Below are 23,755 nucleotides of genomic sequence, written 5' to 3'. Positions count from 1 at the left end.
CTGATAAATAAATCAGTCGACACGGGAGCTTTTTGAAATAGTTCTCTTTACCCGTGATCACTGAGTGACGCTTGGGGCAGGGAGGCCGATCAAGAGTCGGGGGCGAGGGCTCCCCCACGGTCCTTCCTCCCCTTGTGCCACGTCGCCCAGTGGCATCGTGGAAAGAGGATTCTCCCATGCAAACCCCGGAGCCGGAACGGAACGGGGAGCGCAGTTCGGCACCCCCCACCCCCGGGGCACGGACACGGCCACAGCACGGGGGGTGGGGAAGGGCCTCCGGGACACGAGACACTGGGAGAGGGAACCCCGCCCGCAGCTGACCCCAGGCACCGGCGACTGGACACGGCGGGGCAGGGCTGAGTGGCACAAGGGGCGAGGCTTTTAGCAGCGAGTCCCCCCTCCCCTCCTTTCGGATGAAGAAGGAAGACTTGGGCCCCGCGACCCGGAAGAAGGGGGGCAGCCTCTCCACGCATGCGGCCTGGGAGGGAAGCCCCGCCCCCTTCCTGCGGGGAAAGGGCACCCGTCTCCCACTGGAAACTGATCAATAAATTACAAAGTAGAGGAAAGGGAGGCGGAAGTTTGGGGCGGGACTTCTTCCTGCCCTTTTCTTTCCCCCTCTCAGTCCAGTGCATGTGGTTTGGTCCAGGCCCAGTCCATTTGTGAGGCGGGGACGCGCACTCCCCGCTTATCTGTACAGAAGGTCCAGTCCGTGGCGCGAGCTCCCCCGCAGGCTCTCTTGGCGAGACCAGACTCTGGGCAGGAGGGGGAGCAGCCCAGCCTCAGAAAGGTTCTTCCGTCGGAGTGAGGTCACCTGCATTGACGCCAGGCGGTACGTGCAGCTGTGAAGATCCATTGTGCTGCCCCAAACCCCAAGGTCGCCCAGTACAGTCCTCACCTTGGAGGCCCACACTAGCAGGAATAGGTCCGGACAGAAACGCCGTCTGCCCGGGAACTTCCAGAAGTCTGGCCTGGAGAGAAAGAGAACAGCAGCTCAGCCTGCAAAGAGCAAGTGTGTGCGCAAGTCGTGCCTGGGAAGCGCGCGCGCGTGCACACACACTCACACACGCCCAGTTCCTCCCCCCATTGTTTCTCCAATCCTTAACCGTCTGCCCTAGGATTTCGCCTCCCGAGATAACGAGGACTGCCTAGCTCCAAGCTGGTTTCCCTCCCTTCCCCACAGCCTTGGATTCCTCCAAAGTGCCCCAGGTGACACTGGAAGAATTCATTTCTTGCCCTGGAAAGGGGGTATAGGATTAATCCATTCCGGAGGAGGACGCTGGCTTATTGGAGTGGTCCATTTGTCATGGGTGGGGGAGAAAGGACTAGGCCATTTCAGAGCCCGGAGAGGGAGGCTTCTGGAACGTTGAGTTGATCCATTTCCCAGCCCCAGGAAGGGGAGGGGAGGAAGGGCTGTAGCATATGGGATCCGCCCACCTTCCGGCTGCAGCTTGCGGAGAGGGAGCCCCGGCGAGCCCAGGGCCCCTGCTGCGGCCGAACGAAAGTTGGGGGGCAACATCTCAGCTGAGTCGGGGGTTACGCCTCGGAGGTCCTTCTCTCGGAACATCTTCCGCCAGGATGGGGAGCGGCTGAAGGACTTGGCGCTGTCCTAGGTAGAGGGGCCGGCAGCCGGTGAGGGACTCGGGTGGTGTTTCGACTCCACCCCTCTCAGGGTCCCGTCCCTCCTCTAACCCCGCCCCTTCCCTGGCACCCCCTCCAACCCTAACTGGAGGGCAACGTCAAGCCCCACCCCTTCAGCTCGGAGCCTACAGGTGCCGCTGGGAGTGGAGTCTCCTATGCCGCTGCGGCGCCCACCTCGTCCAGCCGCCTGTCTGTGCCCAAGGAGATGAGGTTGCTGAATTCCTTCTCCAAGAGTTGCCGGGCCTGAGGAGGAGAGGTGGGAGAGGGGTCGCAACGTGCAGTCTACGAGATGGGGATGCCCACTATGCCCCGGGCCTAGCGGTTGCTCACCTGTGCATTCTGCGTGGGGATCTGCAGCAGCAAGGCCAGGTCGGAGTAGTCGAAGGTCTCGTCCAGGGCGAGCAGTGCCCCGTGCACCCCGCTCTCCGTAAGATTCGTGGCGAATTCCTTCAAGCCCAGCCCGGACACCCAACCCATGACCCGCTCATTGGACCACACCATGACGTCTGGGGACAGAAGGGACACTCAACCGCGCCCCTCCTGGGGGCCTGGCCCTTCCAATGTATTTCATCTCTCCACCCCTCTTCCTAACCATGCCCCCATGCTGGCCCCACCCCCTTTCCCCGGCCTTCCTCCCCCTCCCCTATTTGTTAGATCTCCTCCAGCCCTGCCCCAAATCTCCTCCAGCCCTGCCTCCACTTTTCTACTCACCTCGGATCTGAGTCTGACTCTCTTCCCGCCTCCGCTCCAAGTCCTTCCGGTCATAGTTGAGCCGTTTCAGACACATGATCCCATAATGCAAGCTCACCCTGAGCAGCAGAGACAGTGGAATCACAGAGGAGCCCTCATGACCCCACTGACTGCTGCTCCTATTGGGCCCCCCTATTGTCTGGGGTTTTCTCGGAGAGGTGGCAGAATTGCTCCATTGGCTCTGTCCTATTAATTGCTGACCCTCCCAAGAGTTGGCATATTTTCAGCAAGCAGCTCCTATTAGCCAAACGGTGAGCCAGCTTGGTCAACTGGCCAAGCTGTCTCAGGACTTCGACTGTTCCTAGTGGGCCATCTTATGAGTGCAAGGGGCACAGGAGTCTGGATTTCCTGACAGTCGGCACTAAAAGACCTAAGATAGTCCAAGGAATTCCCCAGCACTGGTCCAGTTTGCCAAAGACTCTCTAGGAATGGGGCTTCCCTCCTTGGACTGGCACCTGTTGGCCAGGCAGCCCCCACCTGTGGAAGCTGTCCACCATCTTGAGTTGGCCCCGGAGCTCCTTCTTGTTAAGGTGATCTAACATGCGGGCATCCACCAGCGACTCCATGAAGTAGCTGCGGTACTGGGGCAGCCCCAGGCTGGGCAGCCAGTCGTTCCCCACCCACTCGTGGTTCATGTCGCCATATGCCAGGATCTGGGGCCACGGGCAGGTGGGGGAGGGGTCAGGGCCTCTGACCCCTTCCCAGGTATGTATGAAAGGGTACATTCACCCCCCCCCATCCAAGGTTGTTCTTTCTCCATTCCACAGCAGGACAATGGCCAATCGCCGCTCAGGACAGTGGACAATCCAGAATTGTCTCTTTGTCCTTCATAACGACAGCATAGACCGTTGTCTACTGGAAAGTGTGGTCCTTGGACCCACAGCATCACTATCTCTTGGGAACTTGCTGGAATTGCAGAATCTCAATTCTAGCTACTAAATTCTAGGCTACTGAATCGAAAATTCTGCATTCTCACAGGATTCTCAGGTGCTCTGAGATGCATGTTAAAGTTTAAGAAGCACTAGTCTAGCATTGTCCCAACTCAGAACAATGGATTCACCCAACACCACTACTCCAAGTCAGGACAACGGATTCTTCCAACAGAGCTCTCTCCCCAACAAAGGATAGCATGGCTATCCACCACTCTGCACTGTCCCGAAAATACTAGGCTAATTGTCTACCTGACCCAGGACGATATTCTGGATCAACACTAAGCCCTTGATGCCTCTAAACATAAGGAAACAACCCAGACTCTCCCCTAATGGAAACAAAGACCCGACGTAGCTCTTCTCCCTCAGGTTAGTTCACACCTCTCCCCTCTTGAGAACAAAATATTGCTCCTTTTTCCCAACTTCTCAGCCTGACGGGCCGTCCCCTCCCCAAAGGCTTTCCCTTTTGCCCAGAGCCTGAAACAGCCCCTGGAGCCCCCCGCAACCCACCATAATGGAATGACCCGTGCACCACTATCAATGGAGCAGTTGCGCTTCTGCACCGACCCCAATGAAGCCACAAGGACCCGCCAGAGCGGAGCTCCGAGCAGCTCCCGCCCCCCACCCCCACCGCCCCGCTGTGGTGATGGAATAATCCGGCGAGGGTGGGGGCGGGGCTCGGAGAAGGAGGGGCGTCCATGCAGCGTGCACAGCCTGTTCATGCGCCCACGCCCCGCCCCGCGCCCCCTACCTGCTCCCAGCTGATCTCCTTGGTCTCCTGACCAGTTAGTGGGAAGAGGGGAGAGAAGGGGTGGGTTAAGGGGCAGGTGGAGGAGGGTGGGAGGGACGAACAGACGGACAGACAGCCACAGACTCCCGCCCACTCCTCCCGAGGGAAAGTTAGTGCCACCCCCAGGGCCGCCGGCAGGGGGCACTCACAGGCTTGGTCGTGGCCGTCAGGGACTCCATCTCTTCGTGTGTCATCCACACGTTTCCTGTGGACTGAAGGGCGAGGGGTGTTAGGGAGATTGAGAGAGGGCTTCTGGACTAGAGAGGGGAAGGGGGTCGTGCTCCTGGAGGAGACGAATCAGGCCTGGGAACACATATATTTCTATGCGGAATAAAATGATAAAATATTAAAAGGCAGTAAATGCCATGGGAAATAAGGATGGAGAAGAGTCTGTCTCCTGCGTAAGACAGACTGAGGGTTGGGAATAGAGGGGAGGCAAGGAGACCCCACTGCAGGGATAATCCAGTTAAGAGACTGCGGAGCTGGGTCGACCAGATGGAGCTGGAGGTGAGCAGGCCCATGATTGGCTACTCTGAGGACAGTAGGCGGAGCCCTGAGGCAGAAAGGGCTGCGATTGGCTCCTGGACACTCACCGTGCGGGAGGAGGCAGGAGCGGAGGGTGAGGTGAGTGAGACCATCTCCTGGATGGCGAGGCGCAGCTTGAGCCGGTGCAGTGGGTTGCTGATGCCGATCTCACGCTGGATCTCCGTGTCTGACAAGTTGGCCATGATGGCACCACTCTTGACATTGGCCCGGCAGGCAGCCACATACCACGCAGGCATGCCTACCCAGAGCTGGACCAGAGAGAGGCAGAGATGAGGGGAGACACACAGAGGTGCGAGAGAGATGGGGAGTGAACCGAGCAAAAGACATTGAGAGAGGGACATGGGGAGACCCAAAAGAAGGGGAATAAAAAAATAAAAAAAACAACAACACACAGAGATGGGAAGAGAGGCAGAAAAATAGAGACGGAGGATCCCGGAAAGAAACATGGGAAAATACGAAGAGACAGAGACATCAGGACCAAGGTGGACAATGGCCAGAAAGACACAGGCGAGGGGAGAAGGGAAAAAGAGCAACGGGAGGATGGACAAGAAGCCTGACCCCTCCGGGGACCTTACCCTCCCCCTCCCCCACCTCTGGGCTAGGAGGATGGTGTTTGGCCGGTTCCATCATCCCTAATGGTGGCATCCTCAAAAGGGCAGGGGCTCAAGAGTCAGGATGGTTCTGGGCCTCAGTACCTCCAGCCAGGAGACCACAGTGGGCCCATCCCAGGCAGCAAAAGGTAGGCCCTGGCGGCAGGCCTCTTCCAGAAGTTCATGCCTGGGGAAAGGGGGCCAGGGCAGGAGCTCTCAGGGGTAGAGACACCCAGCCCTCTTGGGTGGCCCCCTTTAGCAACCCCCCCACACACACAAAGGCACTGTATGAATGTAGAAAACATAGCAAAAGGTTCAAAAAAATTACACGGGAACCTCTGTGATCCTCCCCACTCCCCGCACCAATCAAGAGAAAAGAGAAAAAAAGGAAGAAGAAAGAAGGAGAGCTCTAGGAGTTCCCAAGTTGCCAAGCAAGTTGAGGAGCCCAGACTCTCTCCCCATCCCAGAATTTTCTTCTCACATATGAGCACCAACCCTACACACACACACACACACACACACACACACACACACACACACACACACATGCTCTCACACTCACTCACTTCCTCTTGTTCCTTCGATCCTTGTCTCCTGGGCCTGTCAGCTTGGCTAGTCCCAGAGGATCAGCCGCCAAGGTCTCATCCGAGGGCGTTCCAGCTGGAAGCAGGGAGGAGCCAAAATTTGGAGAGTCCATAGGGGAGGCAGAATCTTTGAAGCCGGGGGTGGGGGAGGGAGGGAGGATGCCAGGGAAGCAGAGGCCTGGAGGGATTTGCAGATGAGACCACACGGAGGGGGTGATAAAACAGACAAGGACCAATGACACCTCCTGGGCAAGGAATTGGAGAAACCCCCAAAATGGGGCTGGATTCACTGGGCTGGCCTTGGTAAGCTGGCCGTGGTGTGCTGGTAGCATTTCCTGATTTGTAGCGTTTGCCAATTTCCATGGCGTAAATTACCCCACCAATATCAAGCTACCAATGGGATGTCAAAGCAGCTGGTAAAATGCCTAAAAATGTAACTAACTTGGATTTCACAAGCCAGACAAGCAGGCGCTAGGTATATCGGGTGCCCTGCCTTTAGGATGCTCCTCCCTCTCTCTCTCTTTTTAAAAAAATAGGGAGTTCCCATCGTGGCTCAGCAATTAATGAATCTGACTAGCATCCATGAGGATGCAGGTTTGATCCGTGGCCTCGCTCAGTGGGTTAAGGATCTGGCACGGCCATGGGCTGTGGTGTAGGTGGCAGACGCGGCTTGGATCCTGCGTTGCTGTGGCTGTGGTGTAGGCTGGCAGCTGTAGCTCTGATTGGACCCCTAGCCTGGGAACCTCCATATGCTATTGGACCCCTAGCCTGGGAACCTCCATATGCTGTGGGTGTGGCATTAAAAAAATTTTTTTTTAATTAGGTAAATGAAATAAATTCCTTTGCCCACCAGTCACTCAGGCAGGCTTCAGTGTGCTGTTTCCTTGTCCCTTCTCCTCCCCTCTGCCTTGGCTGGCCGAGGTGCTAAATGAATTACCAAACTTTGAATGAAGACAGGAAGGAAAGTCAAGTGAGTATGTAGAGAGGAAGGAAGGATTAAAGGCAGCAGGGGAAGGGGCGAGGGAACCAGGGTACTCACCCAGAGAAGAGCTGTCCCGACCTGGTGGCCCCATTCGTCCCTTCTCCTTCTTGCCAAAGAGGCGTCCTATGGACGACTTGATGCTCTTCTTCTTGGGAGCTTTGTGCAGGGAATCCGGGGTGCCCTCACTGGGTGAGCAGGACAGAGTGATGGTAGATCCCATCTGAGATGCCACCACCTCTCATCTCAAGTCTTTTGTCCGCTCGCATCTCACCCTCTCAAGCAAGCGCCTCCCTTTCCCACCCCTTGTCCTTACTGACCCCCGTGAGGGCCCTCCATCTTCCAGGGACCCCGCCTGCAGCGCCAAGGCCTGGGTCATTCTCTCAAGCCGGGCGGAGCGGGGAGTGGGAGGGGGGGTGTCTCCTGGGATTGCTGGTCCTTCCCCTCGTGGAGCCCCAGCGTCCTCCTTGGGGACATGATTCTGGAGACAGAGAGGCACAGGTGCTAGATTGAGTTTGAGGGGTCACGTGGGCAGTTCCTCCCTGGCTGCCATGTCTACTAGGTGTCTGGGATGCCCCTGATTTGAAGCATCCAACCAGGGATCAAACCCGTGCCACAGCAGTGACGCAAACCATTGCAGTGACAATGCTGGATCCTTAACCCACTGTGCCACACGAGAACTCCTGGAGTACTGCTTCTAAGGGTAGCCTAGATTAAGTGGGGGTGGGGTCTGGAACTATAAAGGCAATAAGAGCATCCCCCAGAGCTTGGCAAGCCCATATTTATAGCATCTTAGCTTCAAGCGTCAAGAGCGGGATCTTCTCAGCCTTGAGGAAAGTTAATGAGTTACCGGTTCTGAAAGTAGGAAAGCTGGGTTTAGGGCAATGAAATGGGGCGTAGAGCTCTTGTCCCCTCCACAAAGGTCAAGGTGGAGGACCTAACACTGGTTCTCGATTGTACATTTAGTCACAGAAGCACTTAAATCCTACGCGGAAACTTAATATATAAAACAGGTAAAAGTAAATCAGATCTGATTAAAACACAAGTTAGGGTTCCGGAACCCAGGGGCTCAGCCTCCCCTTTTCCCTCTGCTTTGGGACTTTCAGGGAAGGCTAAGACTACTTTTGGACACTGCGGGCGAGGCTGTCACTGCGGCTGTTGGTCAAGGAGCCCTGTTTGTGACCCCCCCACTGCCACCACCACCAGGCTGAGGCGACTTAATACTCACAGCTTTGTCAGTGCCCTCCCGGGCAGGGCTAGGGGGGGCCAGACGGGGTGTTGAGTGGCCTGAGCTGGGAGGGGAGGGGCTGGCGAGGGTAGAGGTGGTGAGGGAGGGGGGCAGTGAGCAGCTACTGCGGTAGCGGCCCAGGGAGTCCAGGCCAGAACCCGACACCCGGCTCTCCAGCTCCTCTGCCCTTTGTTCTGTTGTCTCCTTCTCCTCTTGAATTAGTCTGAGGAGGGAAAGGAGGAGAGGGGGTGAGGGGACTGAGGCAGACAACGGGAGAGGGAGCCTGGGGATCCCAATGGGCCAGGAAGGCTTGATGGAGCAAAAATAATTCTGGGGAAGGCACAGCGAGTTCAGAGGGCCTTGGTGGATCCATGATGGCCTTCCAGCTCCAAAGGGAGTCAAAGGGTCATGGGAGACGCAGGAGGCAATGGGGAGATTAGGATGACATAATTGGGGTCTGCACCAGGGGAACCCTGAGGACAACCAAGGGGACCTGGAAAATCCTAAATGGATTACTGTGGGCAAGAGGTCACGTTCTGAAGAGGACAGCAAGAGCAGGGTCATAATAAGAGCATGGTGAGATCCGAGACTCTCAGGTCAAGGTTAGGCTCTGGGAAAGTCACAAAGTCAGATGGCCAGTCAATTTCTCAAGTCACAGTGAGTTTGAATGGAAGATGGTTGTCATGTTGATATATTTGCTGGGGCCCTTAGAAAGGGTGTCATTAGATAATTGCTAAATAGGGTGATGGCTGGGGACTCAGGTAGACTTTATGTGATGGAGAATTCTTAAACTGAGAATTTGTGTATCTAAATTAGAATTACATAAGATGGAATTCTTATATCTAAATTGAGGATTCTTGTTATATGAGGTTCTTAGATAGCAAGAGAAATTCTTTTTTTTTTTTTTTTTTTTCACTTTAGGGCCACACCCGTGGCATATGGAGGTTCCCAGGCTGGGGGTCAAATCGGATCTACAGCCGCTGGCTTACACTGCAGCTACAGCAACGCAAGATCTGAGCCACATCTGTGACCTACACCACAGCTCATGGCAACGCCAGACCCTTAACCCACTGAGCAAAGCCATGGATAGAACCTGCAACCTCATGGTTACTAGTCAGATTCATTTCTGCTGTGCCACAACGGGAACTCATGGGAAATTCTTGGTATCTAAAGTTGAGATGCTCAGGGTGTTTTGGATTGGGGACCTTGTGTTGTGTTGAGATTCTTAGGGTAAGGGGAGTGTCTGGATCCTGGTTACAGGATGCCGTGAAATCCACGATCCAAGGTTCTTGATGTATCGGATTGTGGATTTTGCTATTTGGGATGCAGCCTTGGGTGTGTTGGGAAATTGTGAGTACTGCCTGAGGGGTATATAATATCTATAGCACATAGGAGACATCTGGGTATTTCCTCAGGGATTCCTGGATAGCGGAGGGAGTGCTGGGCTGGGAGAATTCCCTGAGGATGGGAGGAGAGGAATTGGGCTTCAGCTCAGGCTCCAGAGCCAGAGGGGCTGTGGGCTTCAGCTCAGACGGGGTGGAGCAGAACGGGGCCAGTGCTCACTTGATCTCCTTGTTGATGGCCTCCAGCTGCTCCTGAAGCATGATGGCCAGCGTCTGCACATCGGCCTGACCACTGGGGGAGAGCAGCTCAGCTCCAAACATCCCCTCTGCCTCCTCTTCATCGGAGCCATCCAGCTCCCCAGGGAACGGAGGTGGCATGGACCCCGCGGGGGCAGAACGCTCCCACTCCTGTCTCTGTGTGGGGACAGAGAGAGGCCGGGTGGACAGGGGCCCACCTGCTATGGCTATGCCCAAGTCACCTGACACGGACAGCCCCCCACACTCTTCCCAGACCAGCTTTCTCTCTCGATGGCTCCCTTTTCTGCACCGCCCGTGACCCCGCCCCCTCCTAGGATGCTACACCCTGGGGCTGTTCCCCCAAACCCAGCCCTCTGCCCACCCCATCGTTCCTCTGGAGTTCTCACCAGGCGGCAGGACGTCCCCGTGAAGAGACATGAGGCAAGTGGCGATGACGGAGTTGTGGAAGAAGGAGAGAATACAATGTGAGGCCAGGGGACCCTGCTTCTCGATTCAGTCCCCTCCCAGAGCCCTGTGTATAGGGCTCCATCCCCCCTTCCCGCGCTGCTCTCTCAAGCCCTGCTCAGTCCCAGCCCCAGAAGCGGCTGCTGACCTTAGAGGGCTCGTCCTTGACCCCCGACCAGCGGCCCCTCTTGCTTGCTCGGCCACTGCCAGCCCCATAGGGATCCAGGTGGGCGCCAGAAGGCAGTGTGGGCGCCTGAGAGTAACGGAGCTCCAGGGCACTGCCAGGGAGAGACCTGCAGGCATGGAGAGGGCCATCCGAGACCAGGGGGTCAGGAAAAAGAAAGAGAGCACCGATCACGGGGGAGAGCTTGAGGACAGGGGACCCGGGGGAAGGATATGAAGTCAAAGGTCGGAAAAAGGGTCTGGGGTCAGGAGTCATGAAGGCAGGGGTCAAAAATAAAAGGGATGATGGAGTTCCCATCGTGGCGCAGTGGTTAAGGAATCCGACTAGGAACCATGAGGTTGCGGGTTCGGTCCCTGCCCTTGCTCAGTGGGTTAAGGATCCGGCGTTGCCACGAGCTGTGTTGTAGGTTGCAGATGCGGCTCGGATCCCGCGTTGCTGTGGCTGTGGTGTAGGCCGGCGGCTACAGCTCCGATTCGACCCCTAGCCTGGGAACCTTCACATGCCGCGGGTGCGGCCCTAGAAAAGGCAAAAAGACAATAAATAAATAAATAAAAAATAAAAGGGATGAGTGGAAGTCTCGGGACAACGAGTGGGGGTGGGAGAGACTTGGGGTCAGATGGGATGGAGCTTGGCCAAGGGGGCTCCCTGAGCAGAGGTAGGGCAGGAAGACATTGTCACCTCGAATAGGAGGATGGTGGCCTCCCCCGCAGCTGGTCAATCTCCATCTGCATCCGCTCCATCTCTGCCAAGAGCTGCTCCTGCGGGGAGGAGGGGGGAGAGGCGGGGTCAGAACCTGCCCCTCCCACGATGATCAGCCCCTCCCAGCTAGGCCGGTTCACCTGCTCCAGGGGCCAGGTCTTCATCCTCCCAGCACCCTCCCCCAGGCCTCTTCCTACCTTGTTTTTTGTTTGTTTCTTTTTTTCTTTTTTTCCTGCCTTTTCTAGGGCCGCACCTGCAGCATATGGAGGTTCCCAGGCTAGGGGTCTAATCAGAACTGTAGCCACCGGCGTACACCACCGCCACAGCAACGTGGGATCCGAGCCACTGGTCTGCAACCTACACCACAGCTCATGCCAACACCGGATCCTTAACCCGCTGAGCAAGGCCAGGGATCAAACTGGCAAGCTCATGGCTACTACTCAGACTCGTTTCCGGCATGCCAAGACAGGAACTCCTATTTTGTTTTTTGTTTGTTCGTTTTTTGTTTTTCTTTTTTTTTGGTCTTTTTAGGTCCACACCTGCAGAATATGGAAGTTCCCAGGCTAGGGGCCAAATCAGAGCTGCAACTGTCAACCTACTGCCACAGCCACAGCAACACTAGATCCGAGCCACGTCTGAGATCTACACCACAGCCCACCGCAACGCCGGATCCTTAACCCACTGAACGAGGCCAGGGATCGAACCCACATCCTCATGGATCCTAGTTGGGTTCATTACCGCTGCTCCACCACGGGAACTCCCTCCCTACCTTGTTGAGCAGCAGCTCATCCTGAAGCTTCTTCATGTTGGCGATCTCCTCGCTTAGTGAGTTCTGTGGGGGACAGGGGTGCAGTGAGGGGACAGAGCCTGGAAGCAGCCTCTAGGGCACAGAGACAGGTCTGAGGGGACCCCAAGGGCAATGGGGAGGGGCTGAATGGTGAGCTGGAGGGGGAGAAGATTGTGGAGCTGAAGATGAACTGGTGAGGGGGCATCTCAGGGAGCCCAGAATTCAGCATACTGTGTAACCTCAGAGGATCCAGAGTCTGAGGGCCAGGGAAAAGTCAAGAACTCAGGGTACGGTGGCCCCTGAATTCAGCTCCAGGGTGTTTGTAGTAGAAGGAATGGTGGTCCCAGACACAGAGCAGTCTGACAAATTCAAATTCGGGATGCTGAGACTTGGAGAGATCTCAGATAATGCTTGGGGGAAAGGCCTGGGGCCCCCAGATTCCAGCTTATGGGCGGCCTAGGATGGGGTGCACCTTCTCCTCCAGTGCCCCCATGCGCTCCTTGAGGTGAAGCTGCAGCCGTTCGTTGGACTCGCTCAGCAGCTTGTCCACCGTCTCGGACAGCCGCTTATTGTGGTCATCGTTCATCTTCTCCCGCTGCCGGGCCTGCCCAGAGGAGAGCAGGGCAGAAGGGCTCCAGCTCAAGGCTCCGCCCCTGGGCGGAGCTCCGTCCTCCCCACCCCTACCCGCAGCCCCGCCCCACCCGCAGCCCCGCCCCTCCATCTAGGCTCCTCCCCACAAGCCCCACTCACCCGCTGCAGCTCCTGGTTCTTCTCCTCCAACTGGGCCTCCAGCTGCCGCAGCCGCTCCTCAAAATTGCCGTGACGTTCCTCAGCCTAGAGGATAGAACTCTTGACTACGGGCTTTGACCCGCTGGGACCGCGTCGGGCTCCAAGCCCCACCTCCTCCAAGGCTGGCTTCCAGGCCCCGCCCTGGAGCTCAGGCTCCTCCCCCACAGGACTCCTGACCCCGTACTTGCGATTCAGAGCCCTGCCCTCTTCTCCCATCTACAGGCCCGTCCCTTTCTCGGTTCACGGTCCACCCATCCTTTCAGTCCAAACTAAAGAACACAACCCACCACCCAACGTCCAGGCCCTTCCTCCCCAGGTCACGTCCTGTTCCTAGACCCCAGGCCCTGCCCTTTTCTGCAGAAACCAGGCCTCAGGGCTCCTATCGTTCAGACTCAAGGACCCGCCTCCTCCAAGCTCCACCCCCTGACCCCAGAGACTGAAGATCCAGCCCCAGGCTTCCCCTCACCACGTTTCTTTGGGTTTGTTTTTTACTTTTTTTTTTTTGTCTTTTTGCCATTTCTAGGGCCGCTCCCGCGGATATGGAGGTTTCCAGGCTAGGGCTCGAATCGGAGCTGTAGCCCCCGGCCTACACCACAGCCACGGCAACGCCATATCCTCAACCCACGAGCAAGCCTGGGAATCGAACCCGCAACCTCATGGTTCCTAGTCGGATTCGTTAACCACTGCGCCATGACAGGAACTCCTGTTTTTTACTCTTTAGGGCCGCACCCGCGGCATATGGAAGTTCCCAGGCTAGGGGTCGAATAGAGCTGTAGCTGCTGGCCAGCGCAGGATCTGAGCCGCGTCTGCGACCTACACCACAGCTCACAGCAACATCAGATCCTTAACCTACTGAGCGAGGCCAGGGATGGAACCCTCAACCTCGTGGTTCCTAGTCGGATTCGTTTCCGCTGCGCCATGAGAGGAACTTCTCCCCTTACCTTGTTGAGCGCAGCCACACGCTGGGCCAGCTGAGCCTCTATCTCGGGCAAGGTCTCCGCCTTCTGCAGCGTCTGCTGCAGCTTCTGCTTGGCATCATCCAGCCACTCTGCCAACTGACGGCTCTTCTCTTCACTCTGGGGGACACAGACAGGGGGAGGGGAGGAGCTAGGTCACAGGGGCCACAGCCTCGCCCCCATCGCCCCTCCCTGGCCATGCCCCCCACCTGCCGGTACAGGGACTCTTTGCTGGCCAACTCGTTCTCCAACTTGTCGTTGGCATCATGCAGAGATGTGGCCTCGCGCTGGGCACTCAGATAGCGCTTCTCCAGCGTCGTGATTCGCTCCTCCATATCCTCTCGCTGCGCCAGTGCCTGCAGAGGTGATACAGGGCCACGTGGACTCCAGCTCCCAGAAGGCCCTGAGGGTAGTAGCCCTGGCTTAGAAGCCCGGTTCAGGCACCCCAGGGTATCCTGGGAAATGAAGTCCCCTGTCCTCTGGGCGTCAGAATGATGGAACCGCATCTGCCAAGAACTCCCAGGGATAGCCAACCTGATAGTTAAAATGGTGGTACAACCCCTCCCATAAGCTTCTGGGGCAGTAATGGCTTAGACCCTCCTCATATGGATGACCTAAGACCCATGGAATGGAAAGTCTCCACTCTTCTTGGCCCACTTGCCTCACAAATCCAGGCCATAGATTTTTTGGCAACTTCTGGCATGGCTCAGATTTAGAATCACAGAGCACGTGCCCTAGGGCCTCATAGAAAACAAAGGTCCCTTCCATCTGGGAGGAAATATCTCCTAAGAGCCCCAAGGGTAGCGCAGGCCTAAGCTACCAGAGAAGGTGCTCCAGGGTCTCATGGGTGATGGACTCCTGTCTGGGAGCCCGCGTGCTGAGACCATACTCCCAAGAGGCACCGGGGCCATCCCCACTTAAAATCCCAGGTAAAAGCCCCAGTGGATGATGAAAACGAAAATGCTCACTCTTCTTTCTCATCCAATGCCTTCAAGAATCCATGCCCTATATTTCCTAGCAGGTCCTCGAGTGGGGGAGTTAAGAACAAGGAGCCTCAGCCAGGATGGGGCGAAATTCAGACAATTAAGAAGTGCAAGAGGAGAGCTCCTGTTGTGACTCAGAGGATACGAATCTGACAGTATCCATGAGGATGAAGGTTTGATCCCTGGCCTCGGTCAGTGAGTTAAAGATCTGGCATTGCCATGAGCTGTAGTGTAGGTCACAGATGCAGCTTGGATCCAGCATGATCTTGGCTGTGGCTGTGGCTGGAAGCTGTAGCTCTGATTCGACCCCTAGCCTGGGAATGTCCATATGCCACAGGTACAGCCCTAAAAAAGCAAAAAAAAAACAAAAAACAAACGAAAAAACAAACAAACAAAATGTGCAAGAGAATTTCCCAGTGAAAATGTAGTAACTATGACCAGTTACTGGGCATGCCTACCATGTATGTGCCATGTGCCAACCCTTGGACAAGTCATAAATCCCATTTTACAGGTGAGAAAACTGAGGCTCAGAGAGGAGAAGAATCCATACAGCCTGTGGACTGAATCCAGGTTCATGAGCTCTGTGACTATGGGCAAAGGGGGACAGGGAGGGTTAGGGGGAGGGGAGGGACAGAGGGCAGCCCACCAGGGGTTCCGGCCTCACCTCCTTGAGGTCGCGCTGGAGCTTGGCATTAGCTTCCTCGGCCTTACCCAGCTCCCGGTGGGCGGTGCCCAGCTCCTCCTCCAGCTGACTCATCTGGCGGCACAACACCGCCAGGCGTTCCCGCAACTGGCACACCTCTGCTCGCTGCCGCTCCAGCGCCTCCTCCAGCTCCGCTGTGCGCCGGTTCGAATCCCCGCCAGGACCCAGGCCATTGGCAAGGGTCTGGAATGGGGACGGTGAGGGAGGAAGGGGCAGAACTCAGAGTGGGGAACACAGAGATGGAAAGGGAATGCAAGGAGAACACATCTGCGAGGGGGCATCAAAGATCAGTAAGGGCCACGGAGGTCACAAAGGTTAGTAGCTGACTTGAATCAGAGGTCAAAGGCCAGGCAGGGTCTTAGGGCTTCAGATGTCCTAGGATCAGTGAGAATCCTACCAAACATTAAAAGGGCCATCACCAAGTCACAGGGACGGGGACCAATGAAGGGCAAGAGGAGAGAAAGACTTCCACCTCTTACCTGTCCGTCTCCATCCTTGCCCGGCTCCTCTAGCCCCGATCGGCGCCTAGACAGCTGCTCCCGAAGACTCAGAGTCTGGCAACGGGAAAGAGATATCAGAGTAAAGGGGGTCCTAGAACCCCCCTTCTACTTCCCACTGGCTCTGGTTCTGCTGGGGCCACCTCCATCCCACAGTCTGCCCTTAGACCCTGTGCCCACTTTTTATCTCTCCTTAGCGGCTCGCCAAAGAGCAAACTCACCGTTATTCTTAACCTCAGCCTCCTCCTGGAGGTGCCTCTTTAGCCCTGACCTTCCCCCACCCTACCATTTCCTCCGCTGTCAATTCTGTCTCTTAGCCCCAGCCCTGCTTTATTCCTGAGTCTCGCAGCCAAGGGGCAGTACCCCCCTTAGTCCTGCCCAGTGAGTGCCTCCTTGGCAACCTCACTGGTTCTCTCCATAGTCCAACCCGGTTGGTCATCCGCCCTAGTCCTGTCCCTAACAGATTCTGGGACCTCCCCCCCCAATCAGCTCCACCCCATTAGTAGTTCTTTAGTCCCGCCTCCTTCTTGGCCACGCCCCCACCTCTTGATTACTCAGCTCCAACTCCTCCTCTAGCACTGCCACTCTCTCCAGGGCCATTCGCAGCCGCTCCCGGACCTGGGGATGGGGGCAAGTTAGTGAGATGGAGATCAGACCCAGTTGAGAACAAGTGAAGCAGAACACCTTTGAGACGGGCCTGATAGAGCAACATCAGCACTCCGCTATTTATAACAGTATGCAGCCTCGACCAGCAACCAAGGCAGCCTCACCCACTGGAATCCCCCGTCCTAGGACATTTTATCACCTGCTCAGGTTCCGATCTGCGTAGCTTGTCTAAATCAATTACAGTCAACATTCTCCCCCTTTGGGACATCCCCAATCAGAGCCAGAATTTCTGCCATTCGAGTCAGCCCTGAGAAACCACGAGTTTCTGTTCTCCAGGCTCTTCTGATTCTCATACCTTTTCATCCAGGGCCTTGTGGTGCTCGAAGAGGGATTTTAGAGCCTTGAGTACCTCCACCTCGGAAGAGACACCGCCTGGGGACTGGGCCTGGCGCTTCACCACGGTCATGCGCAGTGACCTCTCGTGCCTGGACACCAGGCACTCCAGGTGTTCCAGGAGAAGCTACAGGGATAGGGCACCGGGCCAAGGAAAAAAAGCCAAGGGAAGGGAGGCAGAGTAGAAGAGGATTCAGACAGGTGGCGAGGGCACGAGGAGGAGGAGCCAAGTAACGGAATATGGAGAAAGACAGGTTAGGAAAAGAGGGATATGGAGGTAGGGTCGGGGTCAAAGCAAAGAGTGTTACGGGATCGAGAACAGTTATGGAGATAGAGGAGGGGACATGGAGGGGACCCGCCAGAATGTGGGAGCATGGGGACAACAGGAAGGAGAGAAGGGAAAAAGATCCGTCAGGCTGCACCACCCGGGGCCCCGCCCACCATACTTAGGCCCCGCCCCCAAGGCTCTCACCCGCGTGTTGTTGCGCTCCGCTTTCAGCTCTGCAATTTCTTCTTCCCGTTCCAGTAGCTGCTCCCGACATAAGTTCAGCTCCTTTGTCAGAGCTGCGAACTCCTGTTCAGATATGAGCAGGATTGGGACCATCAGGTCAGTTTTTTCCCCATCTCCCTCATTCCATAGGACTGGGAAGTCTGGAGGCCCCGCCCTACCAAGCCACGCCCCTTTAGCGACTCAGGTCCCGCCCATCACCGACCGGCAACTCCCCCCTCTACAAGCGCCAAGTCCCGCCCCTTCCGGACGGCCCTCCCCGAGCCTTCGCGGGTCAGGGCCCTGCCTCCCGAAGGCCCCGCCCAGGCCCCGCCCAGACCTGGGGCAGCGCGATGCTGAGCTGGCGCTGCAGCGAGTCCTTCTCATGGCCCAGCTCGCGCAGCCGCAGCTGCGCCGTAGCCAGCCCGTCCTGTGCCTCGCGCAGCGTCTCCAGCAGGCGCTCGCGCTCCGTGAGCATCGTGACCATGAGGCGCTCCAGCTCGCCGCCCGCCTCGTCCGGGCCCAGCGCCGAGCCCCGCCGGCCATCCTCGCTGATGGTGGGCATCACCTCGCACATCATGGCGGCGGTGCTGGCCTGCGGGCACGGGGAGGGGGCAGGGAACCGAGAGCGGCCTCGTCAAGGCGCAGGCAGGATACTACCTAGGGAAAACTGAGGCAGGACAACCCCAGCACCGCACAGAAGACACTGAGGCCCATGATCCAGTCCGATCATGGCACAGGAGAAACTGAAACCCATTGCTCTCAGGAAACCAGGCCCGGTCACCTGGGTGAGTGCATCTGGGGGACCGAGGTCAGACTCCATCAGGCACTGGCAGCATATCTGGGCCCAGCCTAGTCAGAGAACCCGAGGCCAGGTGACCCATTGCCTGAGGAGATGTGGACAATTCAGCCTGCTTATTCTGGCCCTGCAAAGCATCCCCCTCAACCCGCTGCGTGAGTGAGACCACTCAGGTCCAGGCGAGAACCAGGCCTTTGCGAGGTCACAAAACCAGGGTCACAGAATTAGGTCACTGATACATAGTTAGCTTTATAAAGCCCAACTCCTGCCTCCTTCAACTTCCCAGATATCTAGAAATCTGGACACCAGCTGCAGGAGAATCTAAGGACCCACTCCATTTCTTTCTCTCTCTCTCTCTCTCTTTTTTTTTTTTTTCCTTTTTCTTTTTAGGGCAGCAGGAGGCATATGGAAGTTCCAAGGCTAGGGGTTCAATTGGAGCTATAGCTGCTGGGCTACACCACAGTCACAGCAACGCCAAATCTGAGCCACATCTGTGACTTATGCTGCATCTTGTGACAATGCCAGATCCTTAACCCACTGAGCAAGGCCAGGGATTGAACCCGCATCCTCATGGATACTAGTCAGGCTCTTAACCCACTGAGCCACAATGGAACCCCACTCCAAGCAGGGGAAAAAAATGGAGGAGGTCCTGCAAGCCATCTATCTCCGCTACACAGGAGCCCAATATCCAGTTCCCTTTCCCCCAGATCACAGGAGTCTAGGTCCCCCTGTCCCTTCCCTCCCCCAGACCAAGGTGTCTGAGCCTCCAGCTTCCCCCTCCTCCATCCCCCCCCCATCCCCCTCCTCCCAGGACAGAAGAGTCTGGGATTTTAGGCTACAACCTTAGACCCAGAAATCCCAGCCTTCGGACTTTTCCTCCCTCAGAACCCAGGAATCCAGGGCCCCAGGACCCAGGAGTCCGGGTGAATATGAGCTGTGGGTGGAGATGAGCCACTCCCTGACACACATCAGGTCGGACAGGTCCAGCTGGCCCTGCTGAAAGCAGGAGGGACTCTCACTCCGTTCCCCCTTTCCTTCTGTCCCTTCAGGCAGAGGCATAACCGGTTCTGAGAGTGGATAATTCCCAGCCCCACCCAATATTCAGACTATGTTCAAAGCCTGGGACAGGGGCCTTGGACTCCTGTGAGGAGAGGAGGGGACTGCGGGTCCTGGGACCCAGGGAAGAGGCATCTGGGGGCCTGTGCCTTTGGGTCTTTGAAGAGGTGCATCCGGGAATCTAGATACCTGAGTCCCAACTCAGAGGGCAGATTCATGAAAACATTTACAGGAGGGCCAGCCAGCCTTAGGCCAAAACCCAACATGGTATCTAAAACTCAGAACCTGGAGTTTCCTTTGCAGTTCAGTAGAAACGAATCCAACTAGTAACTATGAGGTTGCGGGTTCGACCCCTGGCCTTGCTCAGCAGGTTAAGGATCTGGTGTTGCTGTGAGCTGTGGTGTAGGTTGCAGATGTGGCTCAGATCCCGCGTGGCTGTGGCTGTAGTGGAGGCTGGCAGCTACAACTCCAATTGGGCCCCTAGCCTGGGAACCTCCATATGCCACGAGTGTGGCCCTAAAAAAACAAAAAATAAATAAACAAATAAATAAATAAAACGCAGAACCTACTCATTAGATGCAACACATAAGGAGGCTGTTCTAGAACTTCAAATTCACTGAGAAGGAAACAAAATTCACCAAGGCTGGGTAGAGAATCGGGAAAGCCACTGGCATGAAGACACAGCACGGAGCACAGAAAGGACAATTACAGTGCACTTGGGGTAGGATCCACACTCAGGGCCATTTAGAGGAGCACATTCTAGAACCCAGGACTGGAACCCTGACCTAGCCAAGAGCAATTCAATAGCTTAAAAGAGTATCAGCAGGTTAAGGATCCAGCATTTTCACTGCTATAGCTCAGGTCGCTGCTGTGGTGCTGCTTCGATCCCTGGCCTGGGAACTTCCACATGCCACCAGTGCAGCAAAAAAGAAGAAAAGTGTCTGGATCATCTTAGAACCCCAAACACAGAGGGGAAAATAATGATATTCAAGAAGAGGCTTAATGAAATGCATAACAAATCCACTCAGGAGACATAATCTAGGACTCAGAACCTACCAGGGTGAGGGTATAACACAGTATACAGCAGACATCACAGGCATGGCTTCACTGTGTGTCTAGATAATGCTAGAGCTCAGAAGGCAGACTCTATGCTCTAGAATTCAGAATATCCCCTGGAGGCAAAGAAAAACCTAGAAAGTAGCAAGGAGTTTGGAACTTAGAATTGCCTGGGGGAAGATGCAGAAGGAGGCATTCTGGGAACAGAGAATTTACTGGCATAAGGAGTGAGCTGGCAAAGGAGATGGGGGTGGGGATGTTCTAGAAATGAGGACGTTTCTAGGCTGAAAACTCCAGAAGAGGAAAGAGCCTAGAGCACGCTTAGAATGCTGAAGTGGCAGATGGAGAAAAAGCCACGATCCTTCAGGGGCACAAGTTCTAAGCCAAGGTCCCCCTAGGGCAAAAGATGGACACAGGACTTGGGACTGGAAGGGCCTAGAATGTAGACCCTATGGAAGACATAATGTATGACACTTCAGTGGGGATCCTTGAGACCTAAGGCTGTAGAATCGGATGGAAGCTAAAGTAGGGAAGAGCATTCTAGAACTGATAGCACAATTTAAAGTTTAGAGCACATATATGGAACACACACATTCTAGCACTTAGAGTGCCCCTAGGAAGAGAAGGGAATCTAGAACAATGCCAAGGATGTGGCTAGAATGTAGAACACACCCAAAAGGAAATTTTGGCAGGAAATAAGAAGGACCATCTTCTAAAAAAAAATGGGACATGTCTGAGAGGGGGAGGATGGGGATCGGAACCTGGGTTGGGGAGTTCCCTGGTGGCCCAGTGGGTTAAGGACATGGTGTTGTCACTGCTGTGGCTGGGGTTCAATCCCTGGCCCCAGGAACTTCTGCATGCCTGGGTGCAGCCGAAAAATAAAAATAAAAAGGAATTTGGCTTGGAAGCATTATCTAGATATTTGAATCTACCTAGGAAAAGCCATACCTGGACTTTAGCATCTAGCCTAGAATTTAGAACATACCTTGGGTGAAGAAGGAACAGAGATGTAGACTGGGAGTGTTCTAGGCCTCAGGAAGAATCTAGAACATGAAGCATTGCCAGGGCACATGTTTAGCTGGATATGTGGAATGGCAGACAGTTCTCGATCATGAAACAGGATGCATGTTTGGCTTGTCAGCCTGAGCATGTACATGAAGGATAGAGCATCACGCTATGAAAATGGGATGGGATCCTGGAAACATCTCAAGAGGCTGGATCTCAGGGAGAAAGGAGGGAACTCCAGGGAGCCTGGAACCTGAGATGATATGGGGATACAGCAGGGCTTCTTCAAGGCCGCCAGAGACATCCAAGCTGTTGGCCTGACATCTGGGGCCCTAAGAGCTAAGTGGCTAGGTTCTTGCGGGGAGGACAGAGTGGGGGGAACTGGATTCTGGATTCTTTGGGGAGACAAAGGACAGGAGATAGAAGTTTGGAGCCAGAGTCCTTGTTGGAAGGGAGGGCAGGGGTAAGATGGCTTTGGTGGCAGTACAGAAGTTGGGGTCCGAACTCCTGGATTCCCTGAGGGGAGGCAGGACCAGGGACAAGGCGTGTAGGTCTCCAAGGGGGAGTCAGAGAATTACATTAAGAATTGCATTCTGAGTCCCTGAAAGGGAGAGAGTCATGGCGCCTGAATCTCTAAGGGGGCAGATGCTGGGGTGCCAGGAGGCTGGATATATTTATCTGAGGGTCTCTAAGGAGGGGAAAGGCTAGGAAACTAGATTCCTAGATCCTGAGGGGGTGAGGGCTACCAGCCGGGGGCCTTTCGCCAGAGGAGGTGAGGATTGACAGGGCTTCCAGAGCCGGGTGGGAGCTGGATCCCCGGATGCCAAGATCCCTAAGGTGGACCAGGCAGGAACATTCAGAAGCTCTGACTCCTTAAGAAGCAGTTGGGGTCTCTGAAAGCTGGGGTGCTGAGGATGGAGCTGAGATCTTAGCCAGCAGAACCCTGAGGCCCCGGCGCCCAGTTCGGGGAGGGCCCGGGTATCCCCGGGTCAAAGGCGCGGCGGGGGGGATCCCCGCGCTGCCGGCGCCCCCTCCCCCGGCGGCGGCGGCACCAAGAGATGGGGGAGGCGAGGCTGCCGAGAACGGTGACCATGGACAGCTCCAGAGCGGGCCTGTGTCCAGGGCGGCCGCCAATCCGGCCTGGACTGAGGGACTCGGCCGGCTGTTCAAGCCGGAGGACCGGAGATGGGCAGACGGGGTGCACCAATGGGGGACTATGCGGACGCGACGGGGGGGGGCGTCCGGCCCTAGCTGGGGGAGTCTGACACAGCCGCGGCCGGCGTCTGGAGCTGCCAGGTCTGGGCCGAGGAGGAGGATCTAGGTCCAGGGGGGGTATCCAGGGCTGAACTGGGAAATTCAGGCTCCTGGGCCCCGGAGGAGGCACAAGGCGGCAGTACGCCTGGGATTCTAGGGTTCTGCTGGGGACTCTGAGAGCCGGGAGGGGCATGCCTTAGTCTCTGGGTTCGGGCTGTGAAATCTGGGCTCTGAGGTCCCCGGGGATGAAGAAGGGAATCCAGGTTCTTGGGAAGGTGGGGGAAGCTCGGTGAGGGGTCCCTGGGGTGGGCGCTGCCAAGCGGGCCGGGCTGGGCTCTTACCTACCTGGTCCGCGGCGGCTGCGGGCGGAGCTGGGCTGCAGGAGGGACGTGGGGTGGAGTGGGGGGACCGGGCGGGGCCCCTGGCGGCGGCCGGGGCCCGGATCTGTGGCTCCGGAGCCCTGTCTCCGCCGCTCGCGCGGGCTCCGCGTCTCTTGCTCCGGCTTAGGCGCTGGGGACCCCTCTCCCCTTCACGGTCTCGCAACCCTCTACCCCCTAAAACAGCCCCCTGCCCCTGTCACCGTTCAGCCTCCCCCCGCGAGGCCGCAGCCGCCAGAACCAGGGGCGCTCACCAGCGCCCCCCAAATCCCACCTTCCCCCGCCAAAAAATTCCTCCTCCCTCCTCCCCCCAACCAGCTCCCAGGCGGTCGTGGCCCCTTTAACAGGAGACTGACAGACGGCGCCGAATGGCCAATGAGAGGCGGTGTTGGCGCCGGCCGGCGGCTAAACCCCGCCTCCACACTGGCTGGGCGGGGCGGCGCGGGCGGTGAGCGGGAGGCGGAGCTCAAGGAGCGTGGGCCAATAGGCACGCGGCGTGAGGCGGCTGGGGCGGGAGGCGGAGCCCGGCAGGGGGATGATGTCACCTGGAGCGAGTGGCGCGCGGCGTGGAATACGAGTCGCGACCCCGGATTCCGGCTCTGGCGCTCGCCGGTCCTTACCCGGCACGGGATAGGAGGGTTGGGCGGGCGGCAAGGTGGGAGTAAAGGATGGGTTTTAAGGCGCAGGAGGCTCCCGGAGACACGCGTTTGGGTTGGAAGGTGGGGTGAAAGCCGGGTCGGCGTGCACCTTTTTCTGCACCCCTTGCGCCCGCCTCGGGAACTGCACGTGGCATCCCCCACCCCCGCCTCCCACGCAGACGATTGTAGGGCCGGCAGGGCTCCCCCGTCGGACTAGGCTGATGGTTCGCTCCGCCCCGCCCACACCGAAGCCGCCCACTGACTCGAGCAGAGTTTTAGGACTCTTCTGTCCGACCAGTTACGAAGGAAGGGGGCTTGGCCCCTGCCCTCAGGATCTTTGAGGGGTAGGGGCTACTGTCTGCCGACCCCCGCACTCATTCCCCGACTGGGTCCCAGCCGCCGTCCTT

General features: G+C 56.8%; 1 protein-coding gene across 2 annotated transcripts; it reads right to left on the bottom strand.

The window, feature by feature from the left end:
* Positions 1 to 28: 28 nt before the first annotated feature.
* PPFIA3 (PTPRF interacting protein alpha 3) lies at positions 29 to 22,855 on the bottom strand. Of its 2 annotated transcripts, XM_047790676.1 has the most exons (29): positions 22,679 to 22,855; positions 17,504 to 17,758; positions 17,149 to 17,250; positions 16,639 to 16,803; positions 16,221 to 16,295; positions 15,660 to 15,734; positions 15,142 to 15,363; positions 13,704 to 13,850; positions 13,480 to 13,614; positions 12,500 to 12,583; positions 12,222 to 12,353; positions 11,732 to 11,794; positions 10,942 to 11,021; positions 10,228 to 10,372; positions 9,598 to 9,785; positions 8,035 to 8,257; positions 7,127 to 7,287; positions 6,867 to 6,994; positions 5,810 to 5,903; positions 5,349 to 5,430; positions 4,701 to 4,901; positions 4,257 to 4,319; positions 2,866 to 3,041; positions 2,350 to 2,447; positions 1,969 to 2,144; positions 1,813 to 1,881; positions 1,435 to 1,606; positions 896 to 968; positions 29 to 811 (listed from the first exon to the last, which is right to left on the bottom strand). In XM_047790676.1, exons 2-28 carry the CDS (start codon positions 17,741 to 17,743, stop codon positions 910 to 912), a joined length of 3,555 nt encoding a protein of 1,184 aa, XP_047646632.1. In that variant the 5' UTR covers positions 17,744 to 17,758; positions 22,679 to 22,855; the 3' UTR covers positions 29 to 811; positions 896 to 909. The 2 variants fall into 2 exon arrangements, with proteins under 2 accessions (XP_047646632.1, XP_047646631.1); XM_047790675.1 differs by having other exon boundaries at positions 29 to 968.
* Positions 22,856 to 23,755: the final 900 nt, after the last annotated feature.

This window comes from Phacochoerus africanus, chromosome 8 (assembly GCF_016906955.1).
Source record: "Phacochoerus africanus isolate WHEZ1 chromosome 8, ROS_Pafr_v1, whole genome shotgun sequence".
Lineage (NCBI taxonomy): Eukaryota > Metazoa > Chordata > Mammalia > Artiodactyla > Suidae > Phacochoerus > Phacochoerus africanus.
The sequence above is the reverse complement of the archived record's forward strand: the minus strand, read 5'-3'. Positions and strand labels throughout refer to the sequence as shown.

Bases quoted from the DNA above. Each gene is read 5' to 3' on its own strand.
- PPFIA3 (XM_047790675.1), bottom strand. From the start codon at position 17,743: ATGATGTGCGAGGTGATGCCCACCATCAGCGAGGATGGCCGGCGGGGC. The intron at 11,022-11,731 runs GTAGGGAGGGAG...TCCTCCCCGCAG, and splicing joins ATGAGCTGCTGCTCAACAAG to GAGCAGCTCTTGGCAGAGAT. The intron at 6,995-7,126 runs GTCAGTAAGGAC...CTGCTCACCCAG, and splicing joins GATGGAGGGCCCTCACGGGG to TGAGGGCACCCCGGATTCCC.